This window comes from Ambystoma mexicanum, chromosome 3p (genome assembly GCF_040938575.1).
Source record: "Ambystoma mexicanum isolate Mex_15411 chromosome 3p, UKY_AmexF1_1, whole genome shotgun sequence".
Lineage (NCBI taxonomy): Eukaryota > Metazoa > Chordata > Amphibia > Caudata > Ambystomatidae > Ambystoma > Ambystoma mexicanum.
Window position 1 is genome coordinate 817,558,518 of NC_090925.1, and position 12,469 is coordinate 817,570,986.

At 47.6% G+C, this 12,469-nt stretch overlaps 1 protein-coding gene across 3 annotated transcripts in view; it reads left to right on the forward strand.

The window, feature by feature from the left end:
- MAPK7 (mitogen-activated protein kinase 7) overlaps positions 1–12,469 on the forward strand; it is a 517,088-nt gene that overhangs the window by 338,623 nt on the left and 165,996 nt on the right. For all 3 annotated transcript variants that reach the window (XM_069651868.1, XM_069651869.1, XM_069651870.1), the window contains one exon: positions 4,374–5,650. In XM_069651868.1, coding sequence (XP_069507969.1) covers positions 4,374–5,650 — 1,277 coding nt within the window. The remainder of the gene's footprint in view (positions 1–4,373; positions 5,651–12,469) is intronic.

Consider the following 12,469-nt stretch of genomic DNA (forward strand, 5'->3'; position numbering starts at 1 on the left):
ATTCATAAACCATTCTTTCATGGGGTAGAATCGGAGGCTTTCAAAAACACCAGACTCTTTGCTTTTCCTAGTTGCGACCACTCTGACCCTCTTTTTGATCTCTCGTTCTTCTGTTGCCCTTTTGTTTCCTTCAGATGCTTTCTGCATCCCTTTTTGTTATACTTTCGTCTCCTTGCACACTTGCACTCTCTGCCTTCCGTTCCGTGTACACTTGCACCCTCTTTAACGTGCCCCTGGGACTTTACTGATCTGCTGTCCGTTCCGTGCACAATTGCACCCTCTTTTGTTCCGTGCACACTTGCACCTTCCTTTGCGTGCCCCAGTCAATCTTCTTTGCCTTTCTGGTTCCCCTCTCTCACTGCGGGCCACTCACTGCTTCTTTCCCACTTTTTCTCGCTTTCAGCTTCGATCTGGCTTTTAATTGCTTTTTCGCCCCAATCTGCTTTTCTCACTGCTTTTCTTTTGCTTTCTGTCTCTACGCTTTGCTTTCAGCCTTTTCGCTTTGGTATCACTTTTAACTTTCACACTTTTCTTTCTTTACGATTCTGTGCCCCTTTTCCTGTCTGTGCCTAGATAGTAGGGTGGTGTCTATTGTATATGCTAGCCGGAGGGTGCAGGGGGGTTGGTGTCGAGGGGGGTGGGGGCTTGTGGGTGTCTGGTGGGAGGGGAAGAGAGAAGGAGAGAGAGAAGGAGAGAACGAGAGAGAACACACACACACACACACACACACACATCAATCCTGGTGGAGCCATGAGATATATTTTGGAAACAAATGGTCCTTAACACATTCTGATAAGGTATGGGTAAACAGGATTTGGTGAACTTCTAATTTGTTCCTTCCTGTCCTAAAGCCCCACCAGGTTTAGGATACATGCTGTAATCTAGGGACCTGAAAAGGTGTGATTTTGTTTGCGATCACTGCACCTGGCATTCTGCTCTGCCATTGGATAGACTTCTCAACATTGGTGTCTGGCTTTGGGGGATCTGCTCCCATCTGGGTCAGACATGGCTATAACCTGCTGCATGGAGAGCAGTTCAGCATCCATGACACCGCTAAGGGATGTGAACTTGGTTAAAGATCATTAGATAAGGCCAAGGGGCTTCCTCCATTCTACTGTATTGCCTCTTTGAGCAAGTAGTGGGGTGGTGGACAAACTGTTAAACTCATTGCTATGCCAGCTAGACTATTTTTGCAAAATTTCTGCAGACCTGTCTTGTCCAGCCAACTACTGCCCCATATCTATCAACCCCTTCCTTTGGAAAGTCTTGGAGAAGTTGGTCTTCCTCCAACTAACCCAGCACATTGAACTTGTTGGTTGCCTACACAACCATCAGTCTGGATTCCAAGCATCCAGAGGCACGGAAACTGCTCTTCTGAACACCCGTGAGGAACTGCTTGCATCTCTTGGCGTCAAATCTCCAGCTGTTATCATTCTACTTGATCTCTCTTCTGCATTTGATATGGTCAACCACTCCATCCTCATAAAACGGCTCCACAATATCCTAGGTATCTAGGAGCGGGAACTGGACTGGCTGACCTCCTACCTCATTGACCGTCAGTCCCAGGTTATTCTGGGCTCTTTCTCCTCACCCACCTCTATCTCCACCTGCGGCGTAACCCAGGGCTCCAACCTTTCTCCCTGGGTCTTTAACACCTATATTGCTCCGCGTGCACACCCATTTTACATCCCCCCCATCCCCCAACTTCCAGTTCTGCAGATGACACACAACACTTCTTCAAACTTCCCTCTGATCCTCTCCTTACTTCCTCCATCATTCCTGACTGCCTATCTGTCACCCAGTCCTGGTGTACTTCCAATGATCTCTGCCTCAACGCCAGCAAGATTGAGATCATTCTATTGAGTTTCCTGCTCCCACTTTTTCCCCTCACTCTGGCCATCTTCTATGTGCTGTCCCCCTTCTCCTTCATCTGAAGCCAGAAACCTTGGTGTCTTCTTCGACTTCTCGCTTTCCAACCTCCCTCACATTCAGGACCTCGCCAAGAAGGCCCATTTCAACTCCACTTCCTCAAAGGAATTCTTCCTTTCCTCACTTCCCCCCAGAAGCTCAATGTCGCTAGAGCTCTCATTCTCTCTAGGCTTGACTACTGCAATAGCCTTTTCCTTAATCTACTCTCTTCTTCTCTATGACCCCTCCAGCTAATCCAGAATAGGGCTGCAGGATTATCCTTGGCCTCAAGCCCAGGGACCGCATCTCTCCAGTTCTAAAATCTCTCCACTGGCTCCCGGTTGCTGCAAGGATCAAATTCAAATCCCTTTGCATCATTCATAAAGCTGTCTGGGGCCTTTGACCAGGCTATCTACAACTGGCTCTTACTATTTACTCTCCTTCCAGATCTTTACGTTCCTCCAGCACCAACTCTGTGTTTCAAGTGCTTCGCTAAACAGCAAGCTGGTGGCCGATCTTTCCTTGGCAGGCTCCCTTCTATGGAACAGCCTCCTTTGTCTTAAGCCGATCTCCTCAGATTCCGGAAGCTCCTCAAGACCTTCCTTTTCACCTCCTCCCTCCTCTGCTAAAACCCCACAGTTGCTGAGATTGGTGACCAGGGCCTTTATTTGTCCTCCTTTGTCCTAGCCTCCCACACCCAATCACCTTCAGTCTCCGCACGCTCCCAGCACTTGCCTTGGCACCCACTGGCCTATGCCACCACAGGCCTGAACTTATTTATTGGCAGCTGACCACTCTCACCAAGTCACTTAACAGCTGCTTACTCCCTAGCACTTCCATCTTTGGTACACCTAGCACTTACCCCCCACTCCCTCATCCCTTCTCTCTCCTTGCACTTGCACTTTCTGAATGCTTACAAGGCCTAGTAGGTCCGCCTCTATCTTTCTTTGTTGCGTTTGCCTTTCACTCCTATGTTCCCTCCCTGTTGCCCTTTGGGCACTTTGAAACACAATGTACTTGATGTATCGGCACCTTACAAATGCACAATAAATAAATATAAATAAATACACTTTTGACATTGATTTGTTGCAAGTTCATTGTATGCTCTGAGACCTTAGGACATTTCGATGCACTGCTTTTCCAAGTCATGTTCTACTGCAATGTTATGTTATAATGGTGTACATTCTATCCTTTCATTCTCCCCTGACTTTCCTACCTACCCACTAAAGTCTCACCTCACTCTATCAGCTTTCCCCCTCTGATCCCACGTTCTTCCCTACACTTTGCCTACCTCCTCCTCACAAATGCAGGTCCTGGCAATTAGACACGTTGTCCCCACCGATCATCCACTCGCACCTCCGACATGGCCACAGCCATGCAACTGCACACTAAAATTGCATCACCATATTAATAGCAGATGGGTGCTTTATAAATGAGAGGACAGTAATAGTAGCCACCTGGACTGCATCCTTGCATTCTCCAGGACAGATACATTTGCCCAAGCAGCATCTTCATCTGAATATTGATATCTTTGCCTGCTTTCTACTCTAACAAACTATAATGCTGAGTAATCTTCAGAGCCTTCCAGAAAAGGTGACTGGGTGTAGGAGCACGAAAAAGCTTAATTGGGTACAATGTAGTCACTCTTTTTTAGCCCAATCCTTAGTCTTGCTTACTCCAGATTGTCCATTTCCCTTGTCTGTTTCCCTCAGGTCTAGAATGAGAGACAGACAGTCCACATTAGAGATGGGCCCACGAGGGTGGCAGAGACTGGACATGCGTGAACACTTGGCTTCCCTTTGGAAAAAGTGCTCATGCTGGGTGATCGTAACCTCCAACGGGGAGGTGCCCATTGTTTAACAAAACTAGACTAAGGAGGATGGATATCCGGTGGACGACAGAGTAAACTATTTTTTATAAGGGTTTACAAACTGTTGAGATTTTTATAAATGTCATGTTTTCACTGGTTACCTCAGCGTAGGTCCCAGGGCAGCTTTCTGAATAAAATCTTTCAACCTAGTGACATAGAAAAATACTGGCTGTAGATTCTTCCACACACAAGGCTTTCTTGTGAATCACCCAAAGCTACAGGAAAGGATTACAAGCATTGCTATTAGCACAAGCTCCAACCTGTAACTAACAGACGTGCACCTTATGATGCTTGTCTGCTTGGTAGACTGTAACATTCCTTTGACCCTCATCCCAAAAGGCTTTACAGCTGACCATAGGCAACACAAATGATACTATTAAAATGTTCCTGCATCCCGATACTTAGTTGTACATTTTACTTCATTTGTTTTTTTTGCATATCATACAACATAATGGTACTTGAGAGAAGCCACGTATTTGTTGTGTGAGATGTTTAGCCTGTTACCCTTTGGCCATCTTAACACTTTTCTGCATCATGCCAGCTTGCCTTGGCAGTTCTGAATCCCACTAACCTCCTGTTTATTTATGCTGCACAGATGCTGTCAGTGTCTATCCCGAGACCCAGGACCTGAAAAAGCCAGTTACTGCTCAAGAGCGCCAGCGGGAGCGTGAGGAGAAGAGGAAACGGCGTCACGAACGAGCCAAAGAGCGTGAGAAAAAGCGGAAGGAAAAGGAGCGGAAGGAGTTGCGCACAGCAGCTGGCTTCGGGGGCCTGATGCTGAGTGAGAATGACAAAAATCTGCTAGAGCGCTGGAGCAAGATGATTGATCCGGCCCAGCCAGCTGCTTCTTGCCGAAAACCTGCTGCAGCCAATGGGGCCCCAGCAAATGGGGACACATCCGCATGCCAAGCTCAGCCAGCCCCCACCGCAAACACTAGCTCATGTCTGAAAGAAATTATGCGCTTGAGCAATATGGCCAATGGCCTGCAACCTGCAGGAAAAATCCAGGAACCACCGGTGCGCTTTGTGGGCTTTGCAGAGAAGATTGTCCCTTGCACTCAGGGCATTTCCCTAGTCTCTGTTTTGCCAGAGCAGGAAGTTGCTCGTCCTGCAGTTTTGGGGACTGTACCAGCAGCCTTGGTGCAAGCTGTCCCTAACCCTGGTGCCAACATGGTCCATTATTTTCCCGGGCAGCCTGTGGCCTTCCCTCTGACAGGCTCTGCCCCGGTACTGGTGGCTGCTCCCACCACGTGCCACAAGACTCCCTCTTCCAAACCGCTCTGCCTACCACCATCCACCCAGGTCTGTGCTGACTCTGGGGCGAAATATAACTCTGGGCAGGGATTCTCAACTGATTTTAGAGTCACTCCAGTAGGTTCCTGGACTAATGTACCCCAGCTAAGGCCAGCCAATTTGTGCCCCAAAGACTGGCCTGTGAAACGGCCTCTCACATTCCGACTCCCGCAGCCAATGACTAATGCCAGGGAGAGTACACACCCTGCTAAAAACTGTTTTGTGGGAATAGAGGGTGTTGGCACCTCGGCTGTTACCATCCCAGTTGCCTCATTGCAGGCAGCAGGAGTCTTTGATCTTGCCAGCTACAGCCCAAAGGCATCTGGTACGAGTGACAGGGACCCTGTGACTCCAAGGAAATCGACCCTCCTTCAGAATCCAGAAATACAGAAACCCAGTTTGGAGCCATCAACAGGTCTGAGCGTCACTTCAGCAGGTCGGCCCGGACGCAATCTTCACACTGAGATTTCGTCCAACTTTCAAGGTCTTATCCAGAACCCATCTATTTCCTCCCAGATCACCCCCAGCGTCGGCAGCCCAGACATCCACTTGGTTACACAGCAGCTATCGAAGTCTCAGGTAAGAGTTCCTTGGTCCTGAATAGCATGTGTGTTGTGAGCACCAGAGGCCCATACCTCTGTTTCCTATCGCTCTATTTGTTTAACAACTTTGTTTTTACTTTTATCTTTTACATAATTCCCCAGCAAGGCTTTCTAGCTAGATTTCAGTTTTGACAGAAGTCCCTCTAATAAGGCAGCCAGCTCACTTCATGTATTGTCTCAACAGAGCTACGACCTATGAACGCTTCTTTCCCCATGATTTGTTTTCAAAGAAAAAACATCTTTTCTGTTGCATTAGGCAGTTGTTGCCATTTTTGTTGCTCCCATTTTTTTCCAGTGTTTCAATGAGGATGTTTTTTTTGGGTGTTTTCCAGGCCTTTTTATATTTCTGAAGCCTATGTATATTTCAACTGCCATTTGAGAATACCATTATTATTTCGAAGCATTGAAGGGAGCGAAAGGCTCAAGCACTCCATAAACTGAGGATGTAGTTGTTGGTGAGAATCTAAGAAGCAGTCTCCATACCTTTTAGCTGAGTTATGCACCCTCAGTTGTTGACATGCTTTTCAGAAATTATTTTAGGCCTTGAAGGGATTGCACAGCCTGAAAGATGGCTGAAAAAACCCTTTCTTGTACAACTATTCATAGTAACTGACCGGGCTTAATCCAGCTGGTCTCTTTAGTCCCTGTGCTTGCGGTTCCCACTTGACATCGAGGTTCTTGTTGTTGATTGTCTCCTGCTGAGAGAACACATGCGCCATCAACTATCTATCAGCTAAGTGAGCACTGTGCCATTTATCATGCCACTTAAAGACTTTGCATCGATATCAAGGCAACCATTGCCTGTAAATTATGGAAATAAAAGGCGCAAAAGAGGATGATGTGGATGATGATTTGAATCCAAGGACCCATGCTCATAGATCCTGCTGAGGATAATAGGTCATGACTGGGAAAACATCAGGGCACTCTCTCCTGACTTTTCATTTTCATCTAGCTGTCACTTCCTGGCACTTTGCCTCTTTTGCTTACATCATGGGAGGGAGGATAGCTCAGGGGCAGCGTGTTCGTCTTGGAAACTAGACAGTGTAGCGCAACACAGGTTTGAATCACGATCCCGCGGTTAGAAACCAATTTCTAGTATTAAGCACGTTATAAAAGAGCAATTATAATTAATTATAATCATGTAGAGAGCTACAACAGAATTCAATCTCTCTGCAGCGAACTCCAATGCTGATCTCTCAATTGTCTGGTGCTCTGGAGGTCTAGTCATCTAAAAGTGATTTTCCTAGTTCTGACGAGAGCTTTGTCATTCCATTTTACACCAAGCCTTCTTTTTGATTGCAAAAATCCAGGAATTGTGACAACCTGTGTTTGTTCTTTTGCCCCCAATCATCTCTTAGTGATAGCAGCAGTTATGAAACGGAATGCCACTGCAGTTTGGGTCAATGTCTTTGACAGGAGCACCTGTGGCGGCCAGTTTAGGTCCTATTGTGTGATGGATTGCAATGGGCAGGATATTCCGAGCTTTTGAGATGCTCATCAACATAAAATGATGGCGGTAATTCTGCTAATCAGACCCCGCTTTCGAAATGTTTCATGCAAAACTATACTTCTGATGCTTGGTAATCTGCTTAGAATCACCTGCTGTGCATATGGCTCGACATCCAGTGGTAACCGCTGAGTATTGCATCTTGTCTTTCGAGAATCGAAAGGGGATGTTGGCATAGGCGTGTCCGAACACTGTCCCTTTAGTGACGTGTAGTGTACCCAAAATCCCTCACGCGTCGTCGTCCCTCAGATTGTTCTTTTCCGCCCAGATTACTGGTCACCCTAATGCGGAGCTCTTAGAGATAGTGTTAGTGTCATAATTATCAACATTGGTCATTATTCCCCTTAAGTCACTTCGACGTTTGATTCCTGTGCAGCGCCGAAGACTGCTGCCGGCCTGAACAGTAGGGAGAGTGTGGTCGGGGTGGACATATTCTTTACAAGTATGCCTTTCCTCTTTCACCCTCTTTGCTCGAGAGCATTGCTAGGATTGCCTCAGCAGTTAGACTGAAGGAACGGTTGAAAGAGGCTGCAAAACACAAGGAGCAGCCTAGAGACATGCAGAAGGATGTGCCACAACACCCCATACCCCGCAAGAACTATATTGATAGTCCCGTGCCTTCATCTAGCACGATGAAGGACAAATCTCGACGTCCCAGTGAGAGATGAGCCCTTTCCTCCCATGGACCTCTCTGGTTCATCCTCATGGACCAGGGAGAAATTTGAGGGGTGTATGGACAGATTAGAGAAATGTGTCTCTTATTCTGAAAAGTTTGCTCCCAAGAGACCTCGGGAAGACCTTCCTTTTACACCTGTATCCAAGTTTCAAAGGACCTTGGAGGATCAACATAAAGAATATACCTATGACCTCACGGATGATGATGTCCTTATAGACTCATATGTGCAGGATTAGGATGACCCCTTTGGGGACAATTACACAGTTGATGACCAGGCACTTGACCAGACAGATCCTATTGACAATTGGGAAGACAGCCGCCAGGTTGATGCTCAACCTTGGGCGTCCCCCATGCCCACCCCAGAACCCGATGCCCTGTGCATGGATTCCTCCCCTCCACTCCACTCCAGTCCGCCAAGCCTTCCCTGTGGACGATCAGAAAGGCAGCTGACCATTTTCAGATCGCCACACAAGAGGCCTTGCTGGATTCTGATTTTGTGGAGGACATCCTCAAGGAAAAACCTCTGGCCAGCCAGACCATCCCTTTGTTGAGCTCGATCAAGAGAAGATTGGCACCTTCTTTGTTGATGCCAGCTCAAACCAGGGCGGTGAGCCCTAGGGTGGAGAAGCTGTTTCGTCCTCTGACCGACCCTGCCTACATCAAGAGCCATGCCACACCAGATTCTTTAGTAGTTACCACTACTAGGAAACAGCTGGTGTCCCCCTGTCTACATGAGAGGCAGCACCCGATAAAGAGTCCAAAAGACTGTATGCACTGGGGAAGAGGATCACAAGTGATGCAGCGTTCTGCACAAGAATAGCCAATAACACCACGCTATTGGCCAGCTATGTAGACGTCCAGTGGAACCTGCTGCAAGAAGGTCTTAAGGAAGTACCAGAACCTATGCAGGCTAAATGGCTCGCCATTGTATCAGAGGGCAAGCAAGTCAATCAGAATGTGCTTAAGAACACACTAGACGCTGCAGAGACAGCGGGAAGATCCTTGGCACAGGGTACCCTGCTCTAGCAACATGCTTGGCTGAGGAACTCCAGGTACAAGCCAGAGACACAGGCAGCCTTAATAAACAAACCCGTTGAGGAAACCAGCTTGTTTGGCAAGGCAGTGGACGAAGCACTTGAAATGGCCAAGAAAGAGCATGAGACACGCAAGTCCCCTCAACAGATTACCCAGAAACCCTCTCCACAGAGAGGGAGCCGCTTTCGCCGGTCCTTTCGAGGGCAATCTCGTTTTCCCCAGTATGGTGCAGGGAACAACTGGAATTCAGAACATGTGCCTCATTCCTCCACCTCCTATCTTCCCAGAGGACAGCGACGTGGAAAGGGTAGAGGCTGAGGTTCCACCCCCAGAGGCGCCCCGGCCTCTGGTGAGAAATGACCTTCAGCTCCACGTCCCCTCCCATGCCACCCCGGTCGGAGGGGCGTATACCATCTTTCCTTATGGTATAGGAGGGGATAACTGTTAGGCAGAATTGCATGCAGTACCCTCTAGGACCATTACACACAATTAGGACTACAGGTGTTAGCCAAACCAACCTTTGGTATAAGTCTGTAACACACAGTTTTTGGTAGCGAGCTGAACAGCCAGGCTTATCTCAAGAGTGAATGTGAGCAGTACAAGTAATTACACAGAGGACTTTCAATCACAGTGATTCAAGTAGACACTTCTACTCCAGGTTTCTTGGTAAAACACTTATTAATTTATTACACAATCATTTAGAAAACATTTCACTAGAAGGAGGCAACTTAATATTCTATACAAATACACTTCAACACAAAACTCTAAGATTTTGAGACAGTTTGAGCGCCCCTGAAATAGGAGCAAAATGGCAGTTCAGTTACTTAGAAGTGAGCAAAAGCGACAAGGTAAGTCGAATAGGTCCCATATACTTGTTAGACAGTCAAAATCATTTCAGTTCACCAGAAGAGTTCAATTCAAGTCAATAGGCCAGGCCAAAGTCAATGGGCTAGTGTGCTGGATAGGAAAGAGCAGTTCTGGTATCAAACGGTAAAGTCTTTGCAAAAGTTCTCAGAAGTAGTTTAGGCGAAAAAGAATCATATGTCGGGTCACAAGCTGATTAGGCCTGCAAGTTGGGAAAGTTTCACGAACTTTCACCGCAAGAGTGGCGTTCTCTCAATCGGGTTGGCACAGTACCTTAGTATGAAGAACAAAATGCAGCTGAAGACATTGGTTCCTGGCAGTTCCTGCAGATCTCACTGTTCCTGAGCCTCAGTCGTGGGGACAAGAGGGAGGACATCGGGGGACTCCTGCACTGCACGGGACCGTCGAAAAAGCAAACAAGATGGAGTCACTTCAGTTCCAGTAGCTGTAGCTTCAAGCGCATAAGCTGGTGTTCCTCTCCCTGGTTAATCCTAACCAGCCTTGAGAATGGTATCCAGGTGGCTTACGAGTTGATAGGTCCTACCAACTCAAAGGGAGAAGTCATCCTTGAAGGGGTTCCTCTGTCGAGATGAACTTCGCAATTCGAACCTGCAGCAGGGCTTCACCGGGCAAACCAACGGTCCAGCAGTTGCAGCAGCCGTCCTCTTCCAGCTCTTCTTTTGTTCTTTTGTTCCAGTGGTCGACTCTGCTTTCCAGTCCAAGAGACTCGCCTTTTAAACAGTTCTCTCCCTTTCATTCCAGCCTAGCTGTCACTCACCCAGCAGGGTGGCTGTCCTTGCCAGACAGTCAGCCAGCCGATCACGCCAGAATGCATTTGGGTCTCCTAGGAGACTAAGCACAGGGAGTTTCGGGCACCTCCCTCACTTCTGCCCACCCCAGACACTCCAACGCCAGAGGCGGTCTTCAGTCCTGAAGCCCGCCAAAGCGACACGAACAAAGGGACCAAACCTGGTTTGACGCGCAGAGAAAACACTAGAAGGACCTTTCCAAAAAGAAACGGCAAAAAAAGAAGACGGGTCCTGTTTAAACAAAGGGGCTTAAGGTGCCATCTTGAAAAATATGGCTCCTGTGATTTTTAGCTACCAGTGTTCGCTGTCGGGAAAAATCATGGTAGTTCGTTGTAAAACCACTGCCACCAGCCTTTTCAATAGGAAAGGGTAGCATTTGACTGCTACATGAGTATTTAGACACAGGGGATACTATGTAACCAATTAAAGTCAATTTCACTTTACATTCTCTGGGAAACAGTAGTTTATCCCAGAGAAGGTATTTAAACCTTTGGGAAGTCTAAAAGACATCCCTGTGTCACTGCACTGAGGGTGCTGTGTATAACACACATGAAAAGATGCCTATGGAGTTATCTTAAAACTACATAATCGAAGAACAGAAGAGTAAAACGTACATCAAAATACATGAAAGAGTGGGAAAATAGGCTCACACTCTTTCCAGGTAAAAAAATCAAGTCCTCAAAATCCAGCAAAGTTGCTGGGGGTATCTAAGGTGAAGGGAATTAGCACATTTATGAGAATTCTCCCCAACAATAACTACAGACCAGTGGGTACTCGAGACGGACGCCCATGGATACCGCATAGAATTTTGCCGACCACCTCATTTCAGACCGCTAAAATCAAGACGCCTGGCTCCGGAACACCTACGTATCCTACTGCAAGAGGTGGAGATCCTTCTAGGAAAGGGCGCCATAGAAGTCGTCCCCATTCTACAGGTAAACAAGGGTATTTATTCAGTGTACTTCCTTGTACTTCCTTGTACTCAACCATGCCCCCTGTGCTAGACTTGCGCAGAGCGAACAAGTTTGTCAAACCCCAAACTTTTGTATGGTCCCTTTACAGGAAGTAATCCTGCTGTTGAGACAAGGTGATTACATGGCAACACTGGACATGAAAGATGCATACTTTGATATTTCAATGTTGCCAGCACACAGAAAATACCTAATGTTCACGATAGAGGACAAACACTATCAGTTCAAAGTACTCCCCTTCAGCGTTGCCTCGGCGCCAAGGGTGTTTACGAAGGCCCTGGCAGTAGCAGCAGCGCACCTGCGCAGACTATCCGTCCTGGTTTACCCTTACCTCGACGACTGGATCATAACAGGGGAGTCCTACGGAGCATGCCTATTGAACACTCAGAAGAAAATAGACCTCTTATTCAGTCTGGGATTCTCCATCAATGAGAAGAAATTCAGCTTAGACCCAGTCAAGTCAAACAATTCCTCGGGGCTCTAATTCGGGCAAAAGACGGCCTCGTCTTCGCCTCCAACGAGAGGGTTCAGAACATGCTGTTTCAGATCCCTCAGTATGTAGCCAGTCGGGAAGTGATGGTACGCAAGGCCTGCGACTGTTAGGAATGATGGCGTCCTGTATTTACTTAGTTCCTCACGTGCGTCTGCACATGCCTCCCACGCAAGAGTGGCTCAACAGCTAATGGTGTCAGGCCAGCGGACAATAGGAAGATCTGGTAGTTGTATCGCCTCCCTCGTTCTCTCTCTGCAGTGGTGGTCGAGGGAAAACCTCTTGAAGGGGGAAGACCTTCACCACCCCCGCAGTAGAAGCCACTCTCACGACAGATGCATCTCTCAGGGGGTTGGGGGGGGTCATCTGCTTCAGCAGACAACACACAGCGTGTGGTCCCCACAAGTAGCATCCAACTACATAAATCTGTTAGAGCTATTAGTG